Source organism: Aquila chrysaetos, chromosome 20 (genome assembly GCF_900496995.4).
Source record: "Aquila chrysaetos chrysaetos chromosome 20, bAquChr1.4, whole genome shotgun sequence".
NCBI lineage: Eukaryota > Metazoa > Chordata > Aves > Accipitriformes > Accipitridae > Aquila > Aquila chrysaetos.
This window is the reverse complement of record NC_044023.1, coordinates 1,675,810-1,698,526: the sequence shown is the minus strand read 5'-3', so window position 1 is coordinate 1,698,526 and position 22,717 is coordinate 1,675,810. Positions and strand designations below refer to the sequence as shown.

At 38.2% G+C, this 22,717-nt stretch overlaps 1 protein-coding gene across 5 annotated transcripts in view; it reads right to left on the bottom strand.

Annotated features, from left to right (window-relative positions):
- Positions 1-1,863: 1,863 nt before the first annotated feature.
- Positions 1,864-22,717, bottom strand: part of NUP210 (nucleoporin 210) — a 69,041-nt gene continuing 48,187 nt past the window's right edge. For 3 of the 5 annotated variants that reach the window (XM_030043399.2, XM_030043400.2, XM_030043401.2), the window contains 15 exons: positions 21,265-21,345; positions 20,169-20,300; positions 19,803-19,961; positions 18,827-18,918; positions 17,148-17,322; positions 13,123-13,298; positions 11,543-11,760; positions 10,873-11,009; positions 9,965-10,088; positions 8,870-9,016; positions 6,708-6,958; positions 5,898-6,117; positions 5,226-5,321; positions 4,975-5,058; positions 1,864-3,880 (listed from right to left, as the gene is read on the bottom strand). In XM_030043399.2, the coding sequence (XP_029899259.1) occupies positions 3,780-3,880; positions 4,975-5,058; positions 5,226-5,321; positions 5,898-6,117; positions 6,708-6,958; positions 8,870-9,016; positions 9,965-10,088; positions 10,873-11,009; positions 11,543-11,760; positions 13,123-13,298; positions 17,148-17,322; positions 18,827-18,918; positions 19,803-19,961; positions 20,169-20,300; positions 21,265-21,345 (2,193 nt within the window). In that variant the 3' untranslated portion in view covers positions 1,864-3,779. Of the gene's footprint in view, positions 4,346-4,974; positions 5,059-5,225; positions 5,322-5,897; positions 6,118-6,707; positions 6,959-8,869; positions 9,017-9,964; positions 10,089-10,872; positions 11,010-11,542; positions 11,761-13,122; positions 13,299-17,147; positions 17,323-18,826; positions 18,919-19,802; positions 19,962-20,168; positions 20,301-21,264; positions 21,346-22,717 lie in introns of all 5 variants that reach the window. The other 2 variants (XM_041118641.1, XM_041118642.1) reach the window with 2 other exon arrangements.

The window sequence follows — 22,717 nt, the reverse complement described above, 5'->3', positions numbered from 1 at the left end:
GCCCTGTGGCGGGAAGGCGCTGCCGGGCGCCGCTGGGGAGAGAGAGAGAGGCCCGGCGGCGGAAAAAAGGGCTCTCGGCCGCTTTTGAAGCGATTCTCCGCATCAAGATGGTTTGCAGCCCGCTCCTGAGCTGCCTAGGAGGAGGGTCAGAGGGCTGAGAGGCTGGAGCCAGGCGGGCGGGGCTGCCACGCTGCGCCCCGGCCCAGCCCGCCTCTTGCCACAGCAGCGGCCCGGTGCGAGCTGTTGTATTTGCAGAAAACTCATTCATACACAGGTACATAAAATATGAAGTAAAGGCTAAACTTTACTCTAAGTTACAGCGATGCCTATTCGATAAACTAAAGCAAAGCCCTGCGGGTCTATTTGGGAGCAAAGCTCTCGTCCCCACAGCCATCCCCAGGGCCACGGAGGTCCCACCCGGTCTGCAGCAGGAGCAGCTGTGCTGAGTTCTCAGTGTTTGCTTCCATTTTCTGAGGGAAAAAAAGTCTTGGAATTGGGTTTTCAATGCAAGTATTTGCGGTTGTGAAAGGGAAGCCTGTTCCCTGAGCAGGTCCGGCAGTACCGACCTAACACAGGCACTTCCAGTAATGCAGTTTCTGCCACGGAGCCCTCCTGGTCGCGTATTCAGAGACAGGAAACCTAAGGCTGCAAGGACAGTTCAAGTCATTTGCTCAGTGAGTTCACTACTCACAGATTGGATTTGCTTTTTTCATCGTTTATGAAGCTCCAGTCAGCCCATTAAAAAGAAAAACTGTTTGTCCGACAACCAACGTGATGTGATGAACTTGCCATTGCTGGCATGCACTAAATTCTGCTTCTACTAAGGAGCAAAGACAAAACTCCTGCTGAATGTGAAGGGACCAAGAGGGTCCAAGTGCAGCTCTGATTGCTTTGTTACCTAATAAACTTTAAAAGACAAGTCAGCTCACATAAGACATCTAGCTTACAATATACACATTCCCAACAGACCTGCAAACACTCAGGAACAAGCAGTAAGTAAATAGAAGAACAACTCAACATCAAATGCAAAAACCTCAAACCTCATTTTAGTCAATTAAAAAAAAAACCTAAAAAATTAATCTTTACATTGGCAACATGCTCAGAAAAATTTATATCCCCAAATCCCACCCACGCAGCAGTCACCCAACAGACCACTGAAGCTCCTAAAGGCTTGCAGCAGGTTGGTTCCTGAACTATACCAGCTCCCTATTTCATAGATTATTCCCCCCCCCCCCCCCCCCTTTAACTCCCCCCTGTAGCTCTAGCTTGTGGCAAATCACATTTCATGAAGATGCATGCCATGAGACTGCAACTACTTGCCTAAAGAGGTGAAATAAACAGTGGGCATTTGCCAAAGTATTCCCACCACTTGGAGCAGTTCATTTTTCAGGACATTCAGTGCCAGACTGGTAGGCTGAACAGGAAAGAGAAGGAGTAGGAGAGCAAAACCTTTCCTGTAAGCATTTCTGAAATGTTTATCACAGTAGCACTGAGATATGCATAACCCTTTCATTTCTCTCTGAAAGGAAGTGGAAAAAGATGACATCTTTCCTTAAAAACCCAAATGAACAAAGTGGAAGTTTGAACAAATCTGGAAAATGAAGAGCTGCTTCTTCAGCCACCACTGACTTCAGCAGGAATTGAAGATGCTTAGTGAAAACTGGGAAAAGCCCCTGACAACAAATACTAGATGAAAAATTGTCAAAATATTTAAAAACATTACATTGTCAACAAAAGTGAAAATTAGGAATGTAAAATCTTTACTGCAAATACTGAGGGGCTGTAGGAGGTGAAGTACAAATAATATAGTCTAGTGCTAAATTCTGAATAGCCAAAACACAAGAAAGCTCATCAATAGCATACTAAAGGAATTGGACAAAGCTTTATTAAATAATACAGATACAAATGATTATTATTTACATCCAAATTGTCAATTTTAAGTAGTGCTAGCATGTAAGGCACAACTTCTCCAAAACTAGCCAATAAGTTACAGAAGACTCAATATAATAACACGTAACAATGTTGCTTTTTTGTAATACTGCGTGAAACCAAAACTGTATGCCGTAAACTGTGACTACATTCCATTCCTCTATTTGCCCACATAGTTCTGCACACAATATATTTTGCATGAAATATTTTGTTCTTTGAAATAGAACAATTGCAATCACTTTCATTATGGTCCTTAGGAGCGTTCAGACAGCCAGAGTATTATTCACAATTAAAAAACTGTGATACTTGTTCTATGTAAACAAAGCCCTTATCTGATAGCTGCAAAATACTGCTTATGGGTTAAACGTTACTGTGATTATGATTATAATCCTCAAAATAAAGGGTTCCAACTGAGATAATTTTTTTTCTATTCTCAGGGAAGTATTTTAGAACTAAGAATTGGAACCAAGTTTTTCTTCTCATCTGTTTAAAATTAATTTAGAAAAAAGTTCATGTTAGCATACCTCACTGTTTAGAAAGCAAAATACATCTGAGTACACAGTGATCAATTGCCTGGTTTAGCAGAGTACTTTCTGATGTACCCGGGACTATGCATTTTATATCTGTGTGTCTTAGCCAGTGAAGAAGAAAACCAGAAAGTCAACCAAAAAACCCCCACATTAATACTTATGCAATTAAATGCTACATTGCATTTTACAGACTTACAAATGAGCACTTAGTAGTAGGATATTACCGTACAAATATTCCAAAGTCTGGTTATACCAGTAATATCCTACTGTACAGTTTAAAGGAAGATTTAGGGTGTGGCTGTGTCAGTTTGTACATAAATACGGCAGACACAAGCAGATTGAACCAACTGAAAAGGTCACTCATTGCAAGTGTGAAATAAGCCACTTACTTTCCAGTGCACCAGATGACTAGTGGTAATAAAAGGAGGCTCAGTTTCTATTGAGGTACTTCTATCTGTGGAAATGACCTATATAAATGTATTATATTTATATCAGAACACAGGTAAGATAATCGCCTTCAATTAAAAATATTTACTACCAGAAGAAAGGTCCTCTTAGAAGGCACATGCTTTCACATTCCCAGTCCAAAAAAAGTGCTTACAGTAACAAGAAAGGAATACTGCAGTTGTACCCAAAGGAAGCCACACTAAGATAGTTATGTTTTTCTTTTTTGTTGTTGTTGTAAAAAAACTCCGAATTATTCACAGTTGTTCCAGCATTCCTAATGTTAAAACAGCAAATTACGGTGATGAATCACATTGTAAGGCTAAACATAAGAACACTTATCAGTGCAGTACATTCCTGAGTCTTTGGAACTCAAAATAAAAAACTAGTTCTTTGAAATATATAATCCTTCATATTTTTGGCTCATATTTCACCTGTTTTTCTATTTCCCTTTTTTAAAAAGTTCATTAAAAAGAAAGTTATTTTTTACAAAATCTAAATAAAAAACTTTCATTACTATCACTTAGACATAACTTCTAGTTGCCTGAAGAGTGCAAGAAAGCTAGCTTAGCATAAACACTGCTTTTAGTCCAGTCATCCTTGTCAACTGAGCACGAAACAGCAGATAAAATAAGTTTTAGAGAACTGAAGCAGTGACATAAAACAAAAAATTCAAAGAGCTCTAAATATAAAAAAAAATAATTATGAAGCTAGTTACATTCAAGAGATGACTTGAATTATATCAAAACTGTGAAAGTTCTTCAATTTGCTATTGTTCAAGGCACTGTTTTGTGGGTTTGGTTTTTTTAAAATTTTTTTTTATATTTTTTTTTTTTTTTTCCCAGCCCTAGTGCACGAAGACAAGTCCTGCTGTGTCTAACGTGAACCATAATCAGTGCTCCAGAGCGTGGATGATGGGCTTGTTTTCCTGCTTGAGGACTGAGGACTGAAGGAAAGCACAGGTGATAGAGAGAAACCTAAAACAGAGGGGAAAAGGAGAAAAAAACCCCAATCATACTCAGGAATAGTGGAAGAAGAAACAAACAAATAACTGCTGTTGATCATCTGCTGGAACACCTGGCAAGCAAGTCTAATGATCTATTCAAAGTGAAATAACCCCTTTAGCTTATTGCCTATTGAAAAGACATCTTATAAGTATCAAAATTTTGTAGGTCTTCCTATGAAGAACTTTAATTAAAGAATTGATTAAGTCTTCTGAATGGGGTACAACATATTTCAACTCAGCAAATAACTTGCAGTCTGAATTTGCCTTGCTTTATCTGAAGCATCAGGCATGTGTTTTTACAAACAGGACTGCAGCTCACCGTAACTTAAATACATCTATAATCATGTGGATTTTGTTTTAATAGCCACTGTTGATTACAGACCTTCCAAGTGAATGGGTATTTTTTGAATATTTCTGAGAGTTTGATTCTGCAACACTGCAAATAGGTAAAATAGGGAATAAATATGATGTCAAAAAAATAGATGAAAAATGACTGCAAGATCAAAAGCAGCGAAGGAACAAACGATTCCCTGAGCAACACAACTACGTCTTCTATAGACTTGTGTCCTTTGTCGCCTCACATTTGCCCTTCCCTGTCTCTTACAATAGCCCCAGTTCGCAGTACCTCGCAGCACACAGACAGCACAAGAGATGCAGCACATGCTGCAGCTAGTCTGACATCCCATGAACTGACTAACCAGCCAGCTGCTGCCAAGCACACCGTGTCAGCAGCTGAGCTCTGCTTTACTTTCCCCTCAGCAGGAGCAAAATTGTGGATCTCTCTCCTCATGATTTGCGTGAATTTTTACACTTTTAACCCACTCCCTATTTCCAACATGGCTGAAGCTGGCCAAGAGTTTCAAAAGAATTAACAGTAGGTAAAGGGGAGGCTGGGGGGTGGGGCAGGAGGATGGGCAACAAGTTTCCTAGGAACTGGCATGGTACTTGTTGTAATATCATTCAGTATACAGGCTTTCTCATAGTCATACTTCCCTAACATTCAACTCAAACGCAATAGCTGGACTTATCAATTAATTCATTTATAACTGGGTAACAACTGCTTACTGTTATGGCTGTGTTGAGGACTTGTCCTTGGTGTAAATGCTGGATGACTGTGCTGTTCTTTTGGTGAGAAAACTGCATGATAGGCTGCAAGACATTATAAAAAACCAAAACAAACAAACAAAAACCAACAAAAAACCACAAACAATAAAAATAAAAATAATTTCACATGGAAATTATTCCTTTATATCTTACAGCTAATGTATTTTTTCCATAACTTCTTACAATGCTTCTGCAATTTTTTATTCTCTTACCTATAATCATAACAGCTGTCCCTGCTAATAGTGCAAAAAGTGTGAAGAACATTACTTGATAAGAATCAAGAAAGTGCTGGAATAGACTGGCTCCATCTGTAGAATCGATTAAGAGGAGACAATATTGAGTTAAAAGAGCATCTTCCCCAATGTGCTTTAAGAGTTAACAGTTCTTAACTCAAACTGAAATAGCCAAAAGAAGGTTTTTATTTATAGCAAGTAAGTGTAATCAACTTAGATAATATGACTTCGATTCTAGCAACTATTTCCAATACAGTCTTCAAAATCTGCCAATAACAGCTTAAGACATTGATATACAATCTTAAGTGTGTTCTTTACTTTCTCAGTCCCCAAATTCTAATCTGTTTTCAAATTAACAAGGCATGCTTGGGAGTAAATAAAAGTAGAGCAAAAAAAATTACTTTCAGACACTTTAGCACTGGGATATTTATGCCAACTACAACAGAGTATTTTGGACCGACCCAAAAGGAAAATATGTTCAGCTTCAATCATAACGAGCAATTGTATTCCAAGTCTTCTGGTCACAGTGAGCAGCCTATGTGTCAATGATAACGTTAGCTCACATTTTAACACACGAAATTTTATAACCTCATGAACATTAATGGAAGTTAGAGGTTTATTCTGGCATACGAAGCCTAGAGATAAACTTACGTCTCACTGGTGTGCTGGTTCTGTCAGTCAAGTAAATCACTGTCACCGGGATAGTGATAGACTGGTCAGTCATAGGACTAGAGACAGTGAGAGTGGTTGATAAGGATCCCTGGCTTGAAACTCTTGGATCAGACAGACTAACGGTGTAGACTGCATAACTAGGCAGCCCGTAAGATTTCTCTTTCTCAAACGCCTTCACTGTTGGTGACCCACATTTCACCTGCCAAGGAAAAAAAACCAACCTGAAATAGACTGCTTGAGAAAGCACAGCACACATCCATCTTCCAGGCCACATGTCAGAAATATGTTATTCCATAGAAACACAGAGCAACTCACCCCTCAGGAGGAGTCGGACTTGGTTGTCACTTTACAGTGACATCTGCGGCACTTCAACCCTGTTTATTGTTAAGGTTGCCCTATTAACTGCTGTTTCTGTGGGTCTGGGCTAACCCCATACAGGCAAAAATCAAAGTATCCCTTACTGGTCTATGTGAACCATGGGCAGTCAAACAAGTAAGTGGGCAAGAACCTACCCCTTCCCCTAGGAATCAGGCAGATTTTCTGCTTCCCCACCTGTGAGCTGGCTAACACACCCCAGCTAGTGCACAGGTGAGCCCAACACATTTCTACTGCCCCAAAACAAAAGTGAAAACTGAGGAGGAGTACATTCCAAGATGAGCATTGCCAAATCATCTCAGGAACAATCTTGACATGGTAAAGGTGGCACAGAGTGCCTTTGGTTAGAAAGTTGCATATAGCAGTTCAAAATGCTTTCAACTGTGTTGTGATACTTTCCAGCAATACACTCACCTCCAGGGTATCAAGAATTTCAGTGGCACCAAATATTTTCACATCAGAGCTTGTGTAATGGTTACTTAAAAGCATTTCCGTTTGGTCAGCATAAAACCCAGGATTGAATGGCACTTCAGTGCTGATCTGCTCCCCAGAGAAGTGGCTGCCTTGGATTGAAGCTGTAACTCTGAGTGCAGTTTTACTCAGGCTGAGATGCTTCAGCTGCTTGTCAGTAAGCCTGTGCATTGTGATGGAACAGGTGTAATGTCCTATAGAAACAAAATCAGTTTGACTGTTAATTGCTCATCTTCATTGTTTTTTCTCCATGCAGAGTGAGATTTCTGTGACATCTTTAGACAAGAGCTAAAAAAGGTGCGAAAATTCAACAAACAGCAAGATCAGGAGTGCATAGGTGAATGGCACACTGTCTGCTGGTCCAAGCATCACAATCCCAGTACTGAAACAACAGAAGTTATTTCTTGTCCCAAACTAACCATCATGACAAAAACACTAAAATGGCAGTTTCCAGTCACATTTTATTTTAATATGCTAGTGAGACTCAGTTCCACTTTAAATATAACATTTATGCTAATATTGATAGAAAGGCTTTACTGAAAACAAAATTTAACATCCTATTTCATATTCTCTTCACATAATGTTAAAATTTTAGCCAGTTACCATCACCATCCTCAACTCTGTGGAGACATGGTTTATTATTTAGAAAAGCTTCTTTAAAGGTCAGATATTCACCATGTTTCTAGTCTCTTATGGGACCCATTTTTCTATTATTAGCGATAAAGATAGTAAAAAATTCCCCCAATATAGAAGATACAAAGCATAAGTAACAAGCAGTACTTGCTAGGTACATGTTTTCTCCCTATTTTCTTTCCCCAATGAAGTAACAGAGGCAGCCACTATTATGCAAAGTATAATAGTGTTTCACACAATGGGTACACAATGGGGACAGATAATTAATGTTATTTCCATACAGTCCACAGTGTTGTGGTTCCTTTTAAAATCATGTTATGGTTATGAAACACTAACACATGTTGTAGACTTTCACAATTTTATTTCCATTTCCACAGTATCTAGTAATTTGCCCTCCTTTTAAGTCCCAGTTCATGTTGTTTTGGGGATACATAAGAATTCTACCTTTCATAAGAGATTACAGCACTCAGGTTGTGCAGGAAAGTTTGAAAGCATGAAAATTCCAGAAATCTTTAAATTGCAGCATACAAAGAATTCAAAATGATTTACTTTCACCAGATTTTCACATTTATGCTATTTCCCTCATTTTAATCACTGAGGTTAGTTATACTGCAATAACTACAGTGGCAGGGTTTTTAAAAGGCCAGCATCAAACACAAATACAGAGTATAATTTGGTGAAATCTAAAGATCCTTGGTACACAGACATTAAAACTCATGATTGCTTCTCTTATCCCTAGTCTTAACTTCCACTGCATTTAAGTATACAGTAAAGGCACTGACGTATGGCAAGAAAACGCCTAAAAGAGCCACTAGATGTTTACAGCTGCAAAGATACCCAATTTTGGAATATTTGTCACCTGAGTGCTCATTTTTACCAGCTGAAGGAGGAAGTTCCATAGTTTAACAAATACAGGGCCTGATATTCTTTTCTAAATTGTTATATACAAGGGAATCTATTTTTTGTACAGTTCAGCTGGAGTAAAATATGGCAGCTGCTATCTCTATAAAGTGTGTGACCTCAGTGTATTATGTCTACATTCTGCAATACCATCACTTCTGTCTCAAGGTACCATTGGACTGTTTGGATACCTACAAATATATGAGTAGTAATGTGCAAAATTAGGACCTAAATTTGTAGTCAAAAAACATATCAAAGTTTGTTCCCCAACCCAGTAAAATAATGATTCTGAGTTTCCTCCTCACTAACTACTACAACTCCGAAAAACATATGAAATGAGCTGCTACTGATTTCTGGCTTTCTCTGAAAACAAATAAACGTTTCTGTCACATGCAGAAAACCCTAGAGTTAAACAAGGAGAGTACACGTTAAAAACTCACCGAAGCCCGAGATCCTACACAGTAAAGCTCAGAGGCTTCAGAAGGAAATCTGCTGGGTCAAAGGGCATTTGGACTAAACCACAGCAGAATTCAAAGTGTCTGCCTGGAGTGTGGCATCTTGTCTCACCTTACCTGAAACTGCATCAAATCCAGGTTCTGCTATAAAAATATCACGTGCTGGAAAGTCAAACACATCATTGTTAAAATCGAGATGGCAATTGATAATGGACTGTGGTTGTAATTCAGCAATGGCTTCAATCTGAGCAGGCAAGCACTCTCCTAAGGGGAAAAAAAAATTAATCTCCAATTAATTAATTAGAAAAGAAAATTGTAACTAATTAGTTTTTAATTAATTAAAAGCAAAACCATGGCTTGAAATATCAGGTTATTCTGCCACCTTCTGAAATAGTTTCACAAGCTTATGACGATCTTAAAATAGCTGGAAATCATAGACAGCTGTCCTATCTCAGGTCTAATCCCAAAGACACAGCAAATGAAAATTTTATATGTTGTGGGTTTTTTTTGACAGGAATAATTTATTTACAGGAAAGAATGAACTCGAGAGAATTTTCAGCTCAGATGTGTCTGTTGAATAACTTATATGATCCTGGGAGTCTCGATTTATATTTTAGTATCTGGCAAGATGGTTTTTCGGTAGGCTGATAATTTACATAAGGCACAATAAAATAGTATTTGAACAAGTGCTAAGTGTTAAGCTAAAACCTAAAAGAAACCATAATCAAACAAAATACAGCTTATTAAATAGCAGACACAACATGATGCTTAATCTTTGTATTGATTCTAATTGCTGATAATTTCTGTAAAAGATTTAAGGATGGTAACTACTTTAAACATGCTCAGTAAAAAAAAAAATAGTAACTTCAAGAAGGCAATTGGAATTAAACAAATAAGCAAACAATCAGCTGATTGCCTATTAACTGTTTTTTGATATGATCAGAAACAACACTTCTATTATCTACCAATTTTATTAGTTGTGAAATCTTAATAGTGCCCCAGAACACCCTCCAAATTCTGTAACATGGCCCTAAAATTCTTCTAGAGCTCCCAGGATTCCAGAAAGGCACTAGAGGTTCATAGAGATCTTGCTACACCAGCTCACTGACCCTTAAAAACAAACAAAACCACCAAAACACAAACCAAAACCACCTATCATTAATATACAAACATGCAATAAACAATCAGCATAAAGATTTTTTTTCATCATACCTTTCAAATTTTTATTTCTTTCCCCAACTGAAACTATCACTTTTGAGACTGCAACTCCTTGTAAGCTTGTTTTCACTCCACTTACATGCATTGCTGTAGTCCTCTGAGGTATATTAATCAATATCTGAAAAAAGGATGAACTACATTGTCACCAAAACCTATTTTTACAAATAAAAACTAAGGCAAAACCAGACTGGACTGATTGTGAAACACACACATCCTTGTATGTATAACAGAAGACTCCAAGATGTCATGTTTCTCTTTGTAAGAAATCCTACATTTCTCTAATTTTAGAAACTGCCTTTCAAGGCAGTTCAAGGTAGTAAGAACATTTTTTTCTTTCTACCCAACCTTCATAAGTTAACAGGCATAAAGCTGTATGTCTAAATTTAATTTAGAAAGAATATCTAGTGCTTATGTTAGCTGATACAGTGAATTGTGTCAACAGTTCGATTGCACCGTAGATAAACAAAATAATTTGAGTAGTTCTGATCAGCGATGCATAGTAATATGGTACAACACTTCAGAAAGTTCTTGTTGGCATCTCATCCTGCAGTGAAACTTCATTCATAAAAGCAGCCATACTCAAAAATTGTTTAGCATCTGGAAACAACTTAGCCAAGCAAATGAATCAAAATGTACAATATAAGAACAGTATAGGCTAAAAATAGAAACAATTACACTAAATTTTCTTCCTTAACATAGATGATTAAAAAAAACCATGATGTGTTTGGACACATACCAAATACTTTCCAACCATCTGCATTTCTAATACCTTTTCCTTTAAAAAGAATGTTTCTAAATATTTAAAAAAAAAACCACCAAAAACCACAGAATACATTTTTGGTGAGGGTCCACCCGAAGCAAACAAACATCAGCAGTTCTGGTAGGATTTACCAGTGCCTTACCTCTCTGTATGTTTTAAGTAATCCAGGAATCTCGTAATATACAGTGACAACACCAGAATCCTTTGCCACTGCTACACCAGTCTTGGAGTCCACTTGAAGAACACTACTTAACGAGGAGCTCCAGACGCCCGGCAGGCCTGAGAAGACACACCATTTGGACACTGTTCAACTAATTTATGCTAACTAAAGCATTGCATTATCACATTGCTGTCTGTATGTATGTATCTACTGCACGGGCAGCATGGGTACACACACTTCCCAATTCACAGAAACTAGATTCTAGGGTCTCACATCGTGGAAGGCTGGCAGCCCAATACCAAACTGACTCGCAGTTACTCTGACAAAGGCCCCTTAATACTAAGAAAAAAATACAGTGAGTGAAGTTAAGACAGTCCTGACTCTGCATGATTCCCCTAAAAACCAAGCCTTTCAAGCTAACAGAATGGAAATGTCTGAAGTCTGATACTCATGAATTCAATACAATCAACATATTGCATGGTACAATTAAAATTAGAGTAGTTGATCAAACCTATTTTTATCATTAACAAGAACAGTGACACTTAATTCTGAAAAAACATCATTAATTATGCATTTAGTTTTCCTGAGAATGAGAAAGAGTTACACTGATGTCAAATTATATAGCTGCAAAAACACAGCAAGTGCTGCTTACCTTCTTGGTTCATCAGTGAAGTACTCAAACAGAGGACATCACCTACCACCACATCTATGAGTTCAGGAAAAATGGCATGTTGCACAGGAAGTGGTACATAGTCTGCAATTCCACTCTGTTCTGCATCCCAGACTTTAAGCAAGGTCAAACCTACATTTACAGTCCGGATTATAAATGTGTTGTTTGTGGCTCCTTTCCCAATCTGTACGAAGTCATCTCTACAGATAAAAAGAAATGCTTTTATATTAAGGCAAGTTTGCTAATGTCATTAACTCTACAATAAATAGTAGGCATTGAACTCTTTTTAGACGGTTGCCTTTTTGTTTTCAGCAATGGTTATCTTCTAAAGAAGTCTGACAAAATGAGGAAAATATAAAAATTGTTTAGGTGCTACTGAGGCAAATTTCAGTTCTCACATCATTATGCTGAGGAAATACTGAGGTCACAATTATGTATGATAACTACTTCCTAATTTTAAGAATGGTAGAACTTTAGAATGAGGTAATTCATCTCTTTTGCTTCTTAATTCTGTGAGAAAAGGGAAAAAAATTTAAACACCAATATGCAGCTTTCCAGCCATAACTTTACAAAGCCAAATCACATTTGATTGCAAGTCCTGATATTTACCAAAATTGAGCATTCCCACATGCACTGACATGCAGAGCACTTGTAAGCGCACCCAGCACAGAGACTGCCCACCCTGGCAGCACCACACGGAGATAGTGAAGGTCTTGACAGCAGTAGAGCTGGGTCACCACAGTGCTGCACCTGAGGTTAACGAGCAGTGCTTTTCTCTCTAGGGCTAATAATTAGCCCTATGCTGAAGCAGCTCTGTCACATCTACTTTGGAAGCTAGGGCAGTGTTATCTCAGGGATCTCTGTATGCTATAAAAGTTTCTGCAGATCATTTAGGTAGGAGAATGGAAAAATCTTGCATTCAACCCCCCCCTTTTTATCATGATCACTGCGCTATAACTGCAAAGTGCTCTGCAGAAAACAAGCTATGTTATAGTAATGGAATGTGATTGTTTACTAATGACCAAAGAAGGCTGTTTTATAATATTTATTATTCTTTGAGGCAGAGACCAAAAAGCCTTTTGAGGCTTGGTTCTGCTGTGTGCAAAGGCTGTACAAGCATATCTGAAGAGACAGCCCCTGATCCATAACGTTCACCATCTTATATAAGACTTAAGTGAGTCAGTGTAACAAAGCACTAGGAGAAAAGAGGCAAGATGAGGCAAATGCTAATAAGATCAATTGTTTATATAGGCCACTGATGTATGCAATCTGATGATTCTGAGTCACTTAAAGCAGAAATGTACCCCAGCAAGCCCCACTGGGGATCACGCTTATCTGGGCAACTTTCCACTTGCTAGAGAATATCGATTGCTAACTGGAACTCTTCTCTCTGCTACGTGCCTCTGAAGACTGCAGAGACAAAATCCTTTCTTTGCTAATCCCAGTCCAAGCTGTATCTTCACTTGATATCTTTGGAACAATCTTTGTTCCTTGCTGTGGCTGGGCTATGTGTATCTGGCCTTTTTTGTTCTCCATAATTAATACCTGTGATAGATACCTACCTGTTTGTTGCAAAGTTGAGCACAGAATTATGCGAATGAAAAGAATCTCCAGAGTTATCATGAAAATGGACTGTAAATGTCAGTGTCACACCCAGGGGGAGAGCCAGTAATGCCTCTTTGTTTTGTGTGTGCAGAATAGGACTCATGGAGATTCTTAGGTATGAGATGGGGTAGACCTGTAAAAACATCAGCAGTGAAAAGCAAAATTAAATTGGTTTTTTTGATGCCTCTATAAAAATAATCTAAAAGAGTTCTTCTTATGCAAATACACAAAGCTTCCTTTGTGAACAATTTGCTATATGTTTAACCATATGACAGTACTGAGACATGGAACTTTTATCATCAGTACATATATTTCACAGAATAGCTGAGGTTGAAAGGGGCCTCTGGGGATCATCTAGTCCAGCTCCATGCCACTCAAGCTGGGTTACCTAGAGCCAGTTGCCCAGGCTCATGTGCAGGCGTCTCCTAGGATGAAGACTCCACCACCTCTCTGGGCAATCTGTGCCAGTGTTCAACACCCACCACAGTAAAAAAGTGGTGTCCTATATTCAGACACAATTTCACGTGTTTCAATTCTTGTGTGTTCCCTCTTGCCCTGTCATTGAGCACCACTGAGAAAAGTCTGGCTCTGTCTTCTTTACACCCTCCCATCAGATATTTCTTAGTATTTTTCTCTAATAGCACTGGGAATTGAAGAAAGCAATAATGATGTAGAAACACACATCACAGACTTCAGAGACTAGATTATTATCCTATAAATTAAAACTTTTAAGACTCCCTGAATATGCAAGAGAACAAGTTGCCCCTAGACTTCTCTCCCAGTAATTCTTGATACAAAAACTGTAATTCATTCCCTAGTTACTAGAACAGGAGTAACTTGCAATGTATGTGAGAGCAAGGGGATGAAATGGTCACTGTTTCCCCAGTTCCCTTGCACCAGGTGAGAAAACCAAAACGATACATGCAGTTTCTAACAGCCTTGGCTCTGCTTGAGCGAAGGTTTGCCCAGCAGAGGAAAGATGAGCAATAGCTGCAAAGCTGTTCCCTAGTGATCCTTGTCAACCAACATCATAGACACTACAAATTGCTGCACCTCAAACAGGCCTGCAGTGGCCTGACAACAGGGGTCCCAGAGCTGGGAAGGAACACTCATGAGGAACTTTCCTCCTGAGTTGTGTGCTGGGCTGGTTTTTCTGACCCATCACTGGGCACTCTCCCCTTGGTACTGCTGGCTGTATGATGCTGCACTCCTCTGAGGCATGGGCTGATAGAAGTGAAGTGCAACAGACAAAAGCAGTCAGAACTGGTATCTGACAAATCCTAACTGGTCAGCAGGCTGCATTTTGTTGCCTCAGTACCTCTCCTCAACTAAGACGGAAGTTAGGAACTGCTTCAAATTCTTTAGAAAAGCCTGCAGGATTATCCGTATGTGCACACCCCCACATTTTTGCAGTAACACTCCAATGAAGGAAGTTTGTCTGAAGACAAAGATGTTGCAACCATTTTTTTGTTTTGTTTTTTTTTTAAATAACATATTACTATTCTTGATTAACTTATCTAGGTTAACTAGCAAAATTACCCAGTGAAAACAACTATATCTGTTCTTTGTTACAGCTGTTGGAAAATAAATAATGGAAGGATAGAGAAAAGCAAAACCCCTCAAATATATAGAGAAAACTATTTTAAAAGAAGCCCTCAAGCTTATCTTGTAGGAAAATCCCGTTTTTTCCGATCTAAGAGGCTCAGCTAAAATGTAAAACTCTGCAATCTGAAAATGTACATGTCAAAACTTAAAAAGGAAAGGACAAATTTGGCCTCAAGCAAACAGCATCTTTGCTGAATCTGAAAAAAAAAAAAAAGTGGCTAGAATATCAGTAGGTACAACTGTCTACTCCACAGGCTGATATAATCGGTTAAAATATCAGTGCATACAGTCATCTGCCCAACTAGCTGAGGTTACAAACTAACAAAAATGCCATTTCCCTGACAGATTTTCAAGTTTGCTTTACTTTAAAGTCTCAGAAACTGTCCCACAAGGACAACTGCTAAATCTAATATTGATGAAAACAGCTATTTACTGTAAAAGCATCTCAGTTTTTAAAATATTTTTTATTTAAAAAAAAAAAAAAAATGGAGTTGGGCACAGCTAGTACAGGCAAGTGCTTAGCTTGCTTCCATGCTAAGCATACTGTCACTCCTTACTTCCACCATCCTCCTTGGCTTATATAAGGTAGTCTTTTTTTGAGCAAAGTTGAAGGTCTAAGTGTTAAGTGATGCTGCTGCAGCAGTTTGGTTCTTAATTGTGTATAGTTGTAAATAGACAAAACAAGAACTTATGAAAGGAAGGACAGCATGAAGGAGAGAACTTTGCCTTAGAATGACACAACAGATTCAAGCTCATCTCCTGCTCTGTCACAAGTTTTTCTACATGACCTTCAGCAAGATCACTCAAACTCTCTCTCAGTTCTTCATCCATAAAATGAAGGCAGCAGCACTGTATCACCTCATGAGGTTACTGTGAGGTTAAAAATATCATTTCCATAAAAGTAGTATAGTCCTAATATGTACAGGAAAACAAATCAGTTGTACAAGATACTGAACTGAGATGGTTCCTCCTACAAAGAGCTCACAAGCTTAATATCATCGTGCACTGACTCCACAGTTCTGTGATATCCTAACTGCATACGGAAAGAATGCACAAAGGGGGAATTTAACTTCAGTACCACTATATGCTGACTAAATGTCATTTGAGCCAACCCCAAACTCATTAGATGTCTTTCACGCGCCAGATCCAGCAGTGAAGGGAAGAAACAAGGTCATCTATAACAGAGCTGTAGAAATTCACTGCCACCACCTAGCAGCAGGAGTGGCATTAGTGAAACTAAGCCACCATTTCTTTTTTCATTCTCCACCCAGGAGGACAGACCTACATGCTGTCCTACAGACAAAGCTGAACATTACGGTAAAAAACCAAAATTCAAATTAAAAAAAAACCATCAAGCCACTTCACAGTGATTATAATAATTAAACTTACAAATTAAATTAAATTTAAAGTCAGCACTCAATTATGTGTCTTTCTCCTTTATTTGGGACATATGAAAGATGCTGACAGAGTAAAAAGGGATAAGAGGAACTGGAACAGTGGGTATCTCAAGGCTCATGTTGCTGGATGTAGAAAGTTCCTGGCACAAGGACTTTCGAACAGAAATGAAGGACATACATTCCCTTATGTCCTAAGTGCCCAACCAGTAAGATACATTAGACTTTGCGTAACAACATTCAATCAACAGATGAAGTTTTGAGAAAGAAAGATGTTTCATTAGCCTGGAAACAAACTGCTGAGTTTTGCTACAGATTTGTCCTTCCCTGAAGCATCCACATTTCAGTGTAGCTTAGGCACATATGGCAGCCTTGGACACGCTCCTTGCCAGCTCACCAAATACAAGCAACAGCAGCTGAATTATTGCATCTGATCAGATAGGTTTTCTCATGCAGAGATTCTCATTATATGTAAAAGCTGAACTGCTGGGAAACAGCAGAGAAAATGAAATTTTTGAGCACCGTACAGTTACATCTCTAATATCTTGAAAGTCTAGGTATCACTTAGGTACCTCACAACAGATGCTGTATTTATATTCATTACTCCAGATGATATTTACCTTTTTTCATATGCTGCAAAATGCATGCTTATGACATTAACATCTTTTTTTATTTGAACTTCTGTAATTATCAGCCTTCTAAGAAATTTTTAGGACATACTTTCTTTTTTAAAGTTTTTAAGGCACATGCACACATGAAAGGCCTTTTCATAAAACGTACCAAATTTAAGAATTTGCTGGGATTTAATGTTTATCCATCTAGTTTAGTATACTAAACTTTTTTCAAAGCTCAGAACTGACTATTAATTCCTATAGTTCACATTTTTCAGAAGTGAAGTTCAAAACCTGCAATTAACCATCTGCATTGCAGTCATAAAGATATACTTCTAACAGAAAACTGCAAAGAAAGAGAGATGATACTACCTTAACAGCAGCTACAATGGTCTGGTTGATCCCAAATGATTCTTGTGAAATCACTTCAATTGTTGATGATCCTATCAAAGACCCAGAGTTAAGGAAACCTCTCTCATCGATTTTTACAACAGGAACTTTATCTGGTCCATCCAGGACACGGTAACTCAGTGAAGCCACTCGATCCCTTAAGAAAACAAACAAAAAAACCCAGAAAAATAAAAAAACAGGGGACCCCCTTAAATAAGTAAAACTATATTTACACCAATATATAATGCAAGTCTAAAAGATTGCTATTTGGTATGTGTTTTTTCCATGTGTCTGCAATAAAAACTGAAAAGCCTGTGTTCTAGTCTAAGAAAGAAAAGTTTAAGTTCCAATTCAAGCTCACCTGGAAGAAGTCTTATCTGGGTTTAGGCATGTACTGAAATCTAGTTTCCATCCACTGCCCTATAGTGTCATCATTCACTGATGTAAACTTGGTTCCAAATAGTAACGGCTAAGGCTACAACATGCAGCGTCTGCTGTAACTTCCTACAAACAATATCTAGAGGGAGATTAGTCTGCCAGGGCCAATGCTAGTATTCGAGATAAAGCCAGGAGCTTGATTAAGTGGATCTCATGAGTTTCCTGGAAATGGTTTTGTAGACAAGGTAAATTTTTGGAATAACTCTCACCATGGTATTTGCATATTAATAAAGTGAGCAAATATATAAACTGTAATTAGTGGGCATTCTGAGACATCAGCTACTTTTGAGTATCACTTATCACATATTCTATGAGATTTGTAAATGATTTTTTTTTTTTCTCCCAAGCTCCTCCATTGAGATAGAAATATGCTACTTTATCCTAGGAAACAAGCACTAAAGCTGGATTTTAGTTGCCCCTTTCTTGGCAATAGTGTAATTGTTTTTGGTGGTAGACTTCAGACATAAGGGCTCTAACATTGGATAGTGAGGATAACAGGACAAAAATGTACAAACTGGTATCTAAAAACTTAATGACTAATTAATCAGAAAAACTGCTCAGAAGAGATAGCGAAACAACATTAGTAAGTGACTACAAATGACAGGGCTCCTATATAACTGTTTCAAAAGCGGATGCTGAATGACCATGGTTGCTGGAGCTCCAGTGAAACTAACAGTCCCCTCCCCTTAAAAAGTAAATGCATCTAAAGCCTCACCCTCAGCATGTGTCCTATTGTCTATATCTGCACATTCTTATACTAGGAAAAAACAAATTTCAAGCCTGAAATGAGACTGAAATGCCAGTCTTTGAAAACAGATTATGTAAAAAGGACTCCTCATTTGGAAAGGACATTTTAGTCTCAAAATCTAGTCATAGCCTTTGTGTAAGAAATACAGAGAGGTATATTCCATAAAGCCTTGATGGCCCATAAAAAACTCTAGTGGAAGCAGGATACTGCTTCAACTGGCTCAGCATCTTTTAAAATAAGGATCTAGAAGTTCCAAATATTGAATGAATTTTCTAGCTACGATCTAACTAATACAAGATTTGACAGAGCCCAAGAGTACAGATAAGTTACTAGTAATCACCAGATAAGTTACGTATTATACAGATGTACTGTGACATTCTTTTAAAAAGATTGAAACAGCTTACTTCAAACAGAATTGCTTTACGGTTTTGGTAAACCGTTGACACAAATCACAGTATGAAAACTGATCACTAACCTGTTTGTCTGAAGTTTAATAAAGGAATTTGGTGACATTAAGATTTGCTCTGCTTCTACTTCTGGAGTGACTAGATGAAGTTTTTCAAACACCTGGAAAATAAAAGGCATTTTAGCCTACTGTTGTGTGCAGCAAGTAATTTATTTCCATTTATTTCACCTTAAAAAAAAAACCCTAAATAAAAGTATAACATGCTTTTTTTTTTTTTTTACCTTGTATAGTAGCTATGGTAAAAAAATAAAAATTAAACATGAATATTTGAGAATGGGATAGGCAGTATCTTCTACAAATTATTCTGAAAAGCATTCATTTCTATGGCTATAGCTATACTATGAAGCACTATGAAAAAAGGAGCATATTTGTCAAGTGAAATGGTGTTGGAGACGCCACATTCACCCAAGTTACTTTAGACTACCCCAAGTCTGAGCCCATGAACTGCACGCCCACGAGGTGCACTCCTCAAGCACATTTTCCAGCTTTGTTCCACGTAAAGGGATCCAGTTTGCATACTTTGAAACTGCTCCCCAAAGTATGGTAAGTGGGAACGACCAAAGAGATTTATTTCAGAAGCTAATTCCTGACCCAAATTAACATGCCTGCATAGGCATGTATGATAAGCACTAAAACCAAGAAGTATTAGTGTGCAGAGAGGAACTACAGCAGCAAAGTTCTTTTACAGCTCTAACACTGCTTATCCACAAGACAAAAGCCACCTCAATTTCAGGCAGTCTACAACAAAAACCAACTCCTGAATATCATTCAGGCATCACACCAGTGTGTGACTGTTCAGTGTAAACGTTACTTGGGGAACTTGGAGGTTTCCAAAGAGCGGAACGTTACACAAACAAGAGTAAGGGCTCAAAGATAAACCAAAACTGGAACTACTTTGCATTTCAAATTGCTTACTTCAAATACAGACTTCAATTCAGACCTGAAATAGATATTAAAACATTAACTGTGAGGAACATCATCATACCTGAATTTGGATTTCATCAGACAGCTCTCTTGCCATGTTGTAAAACTGGTTGGCTGCAGGATCAAGGACCTTCACAACAACTTTCAGGCCTGTTCTTCCCTTTGCTCTGCTATAAACATCCATCGCAAAGTTATATTTTGCAGGAAACTGAAAAGAAGCCTTGGACAGGAGAAAGTAATTAAAATTTTACTCATGGAAGGAACTGACATTGATACAGAGGAAAGACCACACTCAATGCTGACAATTGCTTTGATTTTGAGTAAGCGGAAGCAACAATATTTTCTCAAATCCCATTACATGGCAGTTTCCTTTTCCCAAGATACACATACATGCAAGTGCACATACACACATACACACACAATTTACCTCACTGTGTCTTGTCTTGATATCCAGAGTATCCCTCTTTGTGACAGACCAGTGGAACGTTAACCCTGGTACTGCATTGCCAAATGAAAAAGGAGTCTGACTACTGGTGATGCCCATTACATAAACTGGCATCTAGAAACAGAGAAACCAAATTTCTTAGGTAATTCTAGGATGCTAACCAAACCTGCACAGAGCAAACATAATTAAACTTAAAATTCATTGATCAAGAGATAGTATTTCTTACGAAAAAAATTGTTTGGCTGCTAGAAATGTTGCAAGGATGTATCACGCAGAAGACTCAAATAACTACCAACTTGTAAAAAGTAAAGTTTGATTTATTCTCATTTGCTGTGTGCTCTACAAAACACAAATACCGGTTTTCCATGAGAAAAGATGAGTTCAATAACTCATTTGTCCCATTTGTAGCATCAAATCACTTCATCTTAGTTAAATCATACATTCCTACATTTTCTACATCTTTGTCTAGATGATCTCTCTGATTAACTCTGCTCTGGACATCAACCTTCCCCTTCCAACTCTCCAAATTAAGACAACATAACATATAAACACAAAACAGGAATTTTCAGCATTTTATTTTTAATCTTCAAAGCAATTCATACACCTGGGACCAACAAGCTAGAATCACTAGCCATTTTAGAATGAGTAACTAATAAGGGAATTAGAGACTCTTAAAAAATAGACTTATTAAAAGAGAATTTGAACAATATCTGTTGTTCTGGATATAGCAGACATACTGTAGATTTTTAACACACAAAGGAAGAAAGTCTCCACTGCAAATAGAATGAAGGTGAGAGAACCCTTCTCCATATGAAATGATGCTTCCTCAGCAGGGCCTGAATTTCTGAAAATCAGTCTGGTGTACAAGGTAAACTTGTCTTGATTTACTCTTGTAATATGTTCAGCTCTGGAGCTTCTCCACTGACAGCATGTTCATTCCTGCAGCAGCAGTGGTACCCCTCAGAGCAGGCAACCACTCTGACAGCTGGAATGGTATTATCAGATGATCTAATAGGAATGGTCACAGCTTGCAGGTCAAAATTTTAAGGCAATAAAAGCTAATCACAGACCAACTAACCTGTGTACCAGTTTTCATTCGTGTAATTGGTGCACGAATTCTAACAGCTGTCAGCTGTACTACTTCAACTTCCACTTTGTCCTAAAAAGGAGGAAGGGAAGACATTGTAAGCACTTGTCAAATGTGAATGAGAATGTGAACTAGATTCCACTTTCAGGATCTATTCACTATTTTGCTATTATTTAATCGCTATTGCCATGTGATTTGCATGTGACTTATCACAGAAAATACAGATGGACATAACTCAGTAGGACTGTAAGAAAACTACAAAAGCATTAACTTTGTAAATTCATAGGCATTTAAAAATGCCACCTAAATAAAAAAAAAAAAAATTAAAAAAAAAGCTCTGCTCAACATTACTGACAATATGAATGATGGAGCCGAGATGTGACAGACTGCAAGGGAATAGATCACAGGTGTCCCTAGGAGAAGAGGGATGAATAATCCCAGAAGGTAGAGGAAGACATTGAGAGAATTAGAAGGAAATGAGAATGGTAAGTAGCAAACAGGACAATTGAGAATAAAAGGATGATATATGTGATACTCTGATGTCTCCTCTTCACATATCCTGACATCCTGATGGATTTTATTCCTACTGTATACTGGGGAGGAAAGGTCAGACCTGGACCTCATTGGGCAGTAGATTTAGCTTTCAAGTTCATTCTACTTCCTACCACAGCATCAGGGCAGGCTGCTGCCCCCGCATTACAAAGCAAAGATATATTTTTTTATTTTTTTTTTTTAAATTTGTCTCCTCTTGGCCTGTGGGGACATCTTTCAAGCAGCAGAGCTTTGTGGTATGCAGCATTGTCCTGCCTTGACCTCAAATGAAGAGCCATAAGATCTGGCCCAAGTTCTGCTGTTCTGAGTCTCATGCAAGTCCCAGGGACCTGTGCTCCCTTATAGGCCTGCTCAACAGCTCGCCTACACTCAGCTAGTAGGAAATTATATGGACACAGATTCTGATGGAATAAGAGTGATTCACTGCTTGAACTTCATAGATGGATTCAGACCACAGCACAGGATGATAGCTTTCTATAGAGCCTGCCTATAGCTTAAGAGACAATGTGTTTCTTAGGCAACAGTTACGTTCTGACTTCTACTGACGTAAGACGCTGCTAAACTGTAAGGTGATGCAGGCAGGGACAATCTTCTGCTGTTTTGGAAAGGCTTCTTTAGATGGGCTTTTCTAGATTTACTAATCAATTCTAAAGATATCAGACCATTCATAAAGTCTTCCTGGGTTATCAGTATAACTTTGTTTTAAGGTACAGCAAGATTTAGCTATCTGTTGCAAGTATCACCTGTGTCAGCACATACGTAAGTTCACAGGCCAGGGAGTAGGAAACACTGATTTTTCATCTCCTTAAGGAAACCAGGAAAGTGCACAAGATAACATTACTGATTCAGAAAGACTATTCGCCCCTTTTGAGCCACACTCATGAGTTAGAGA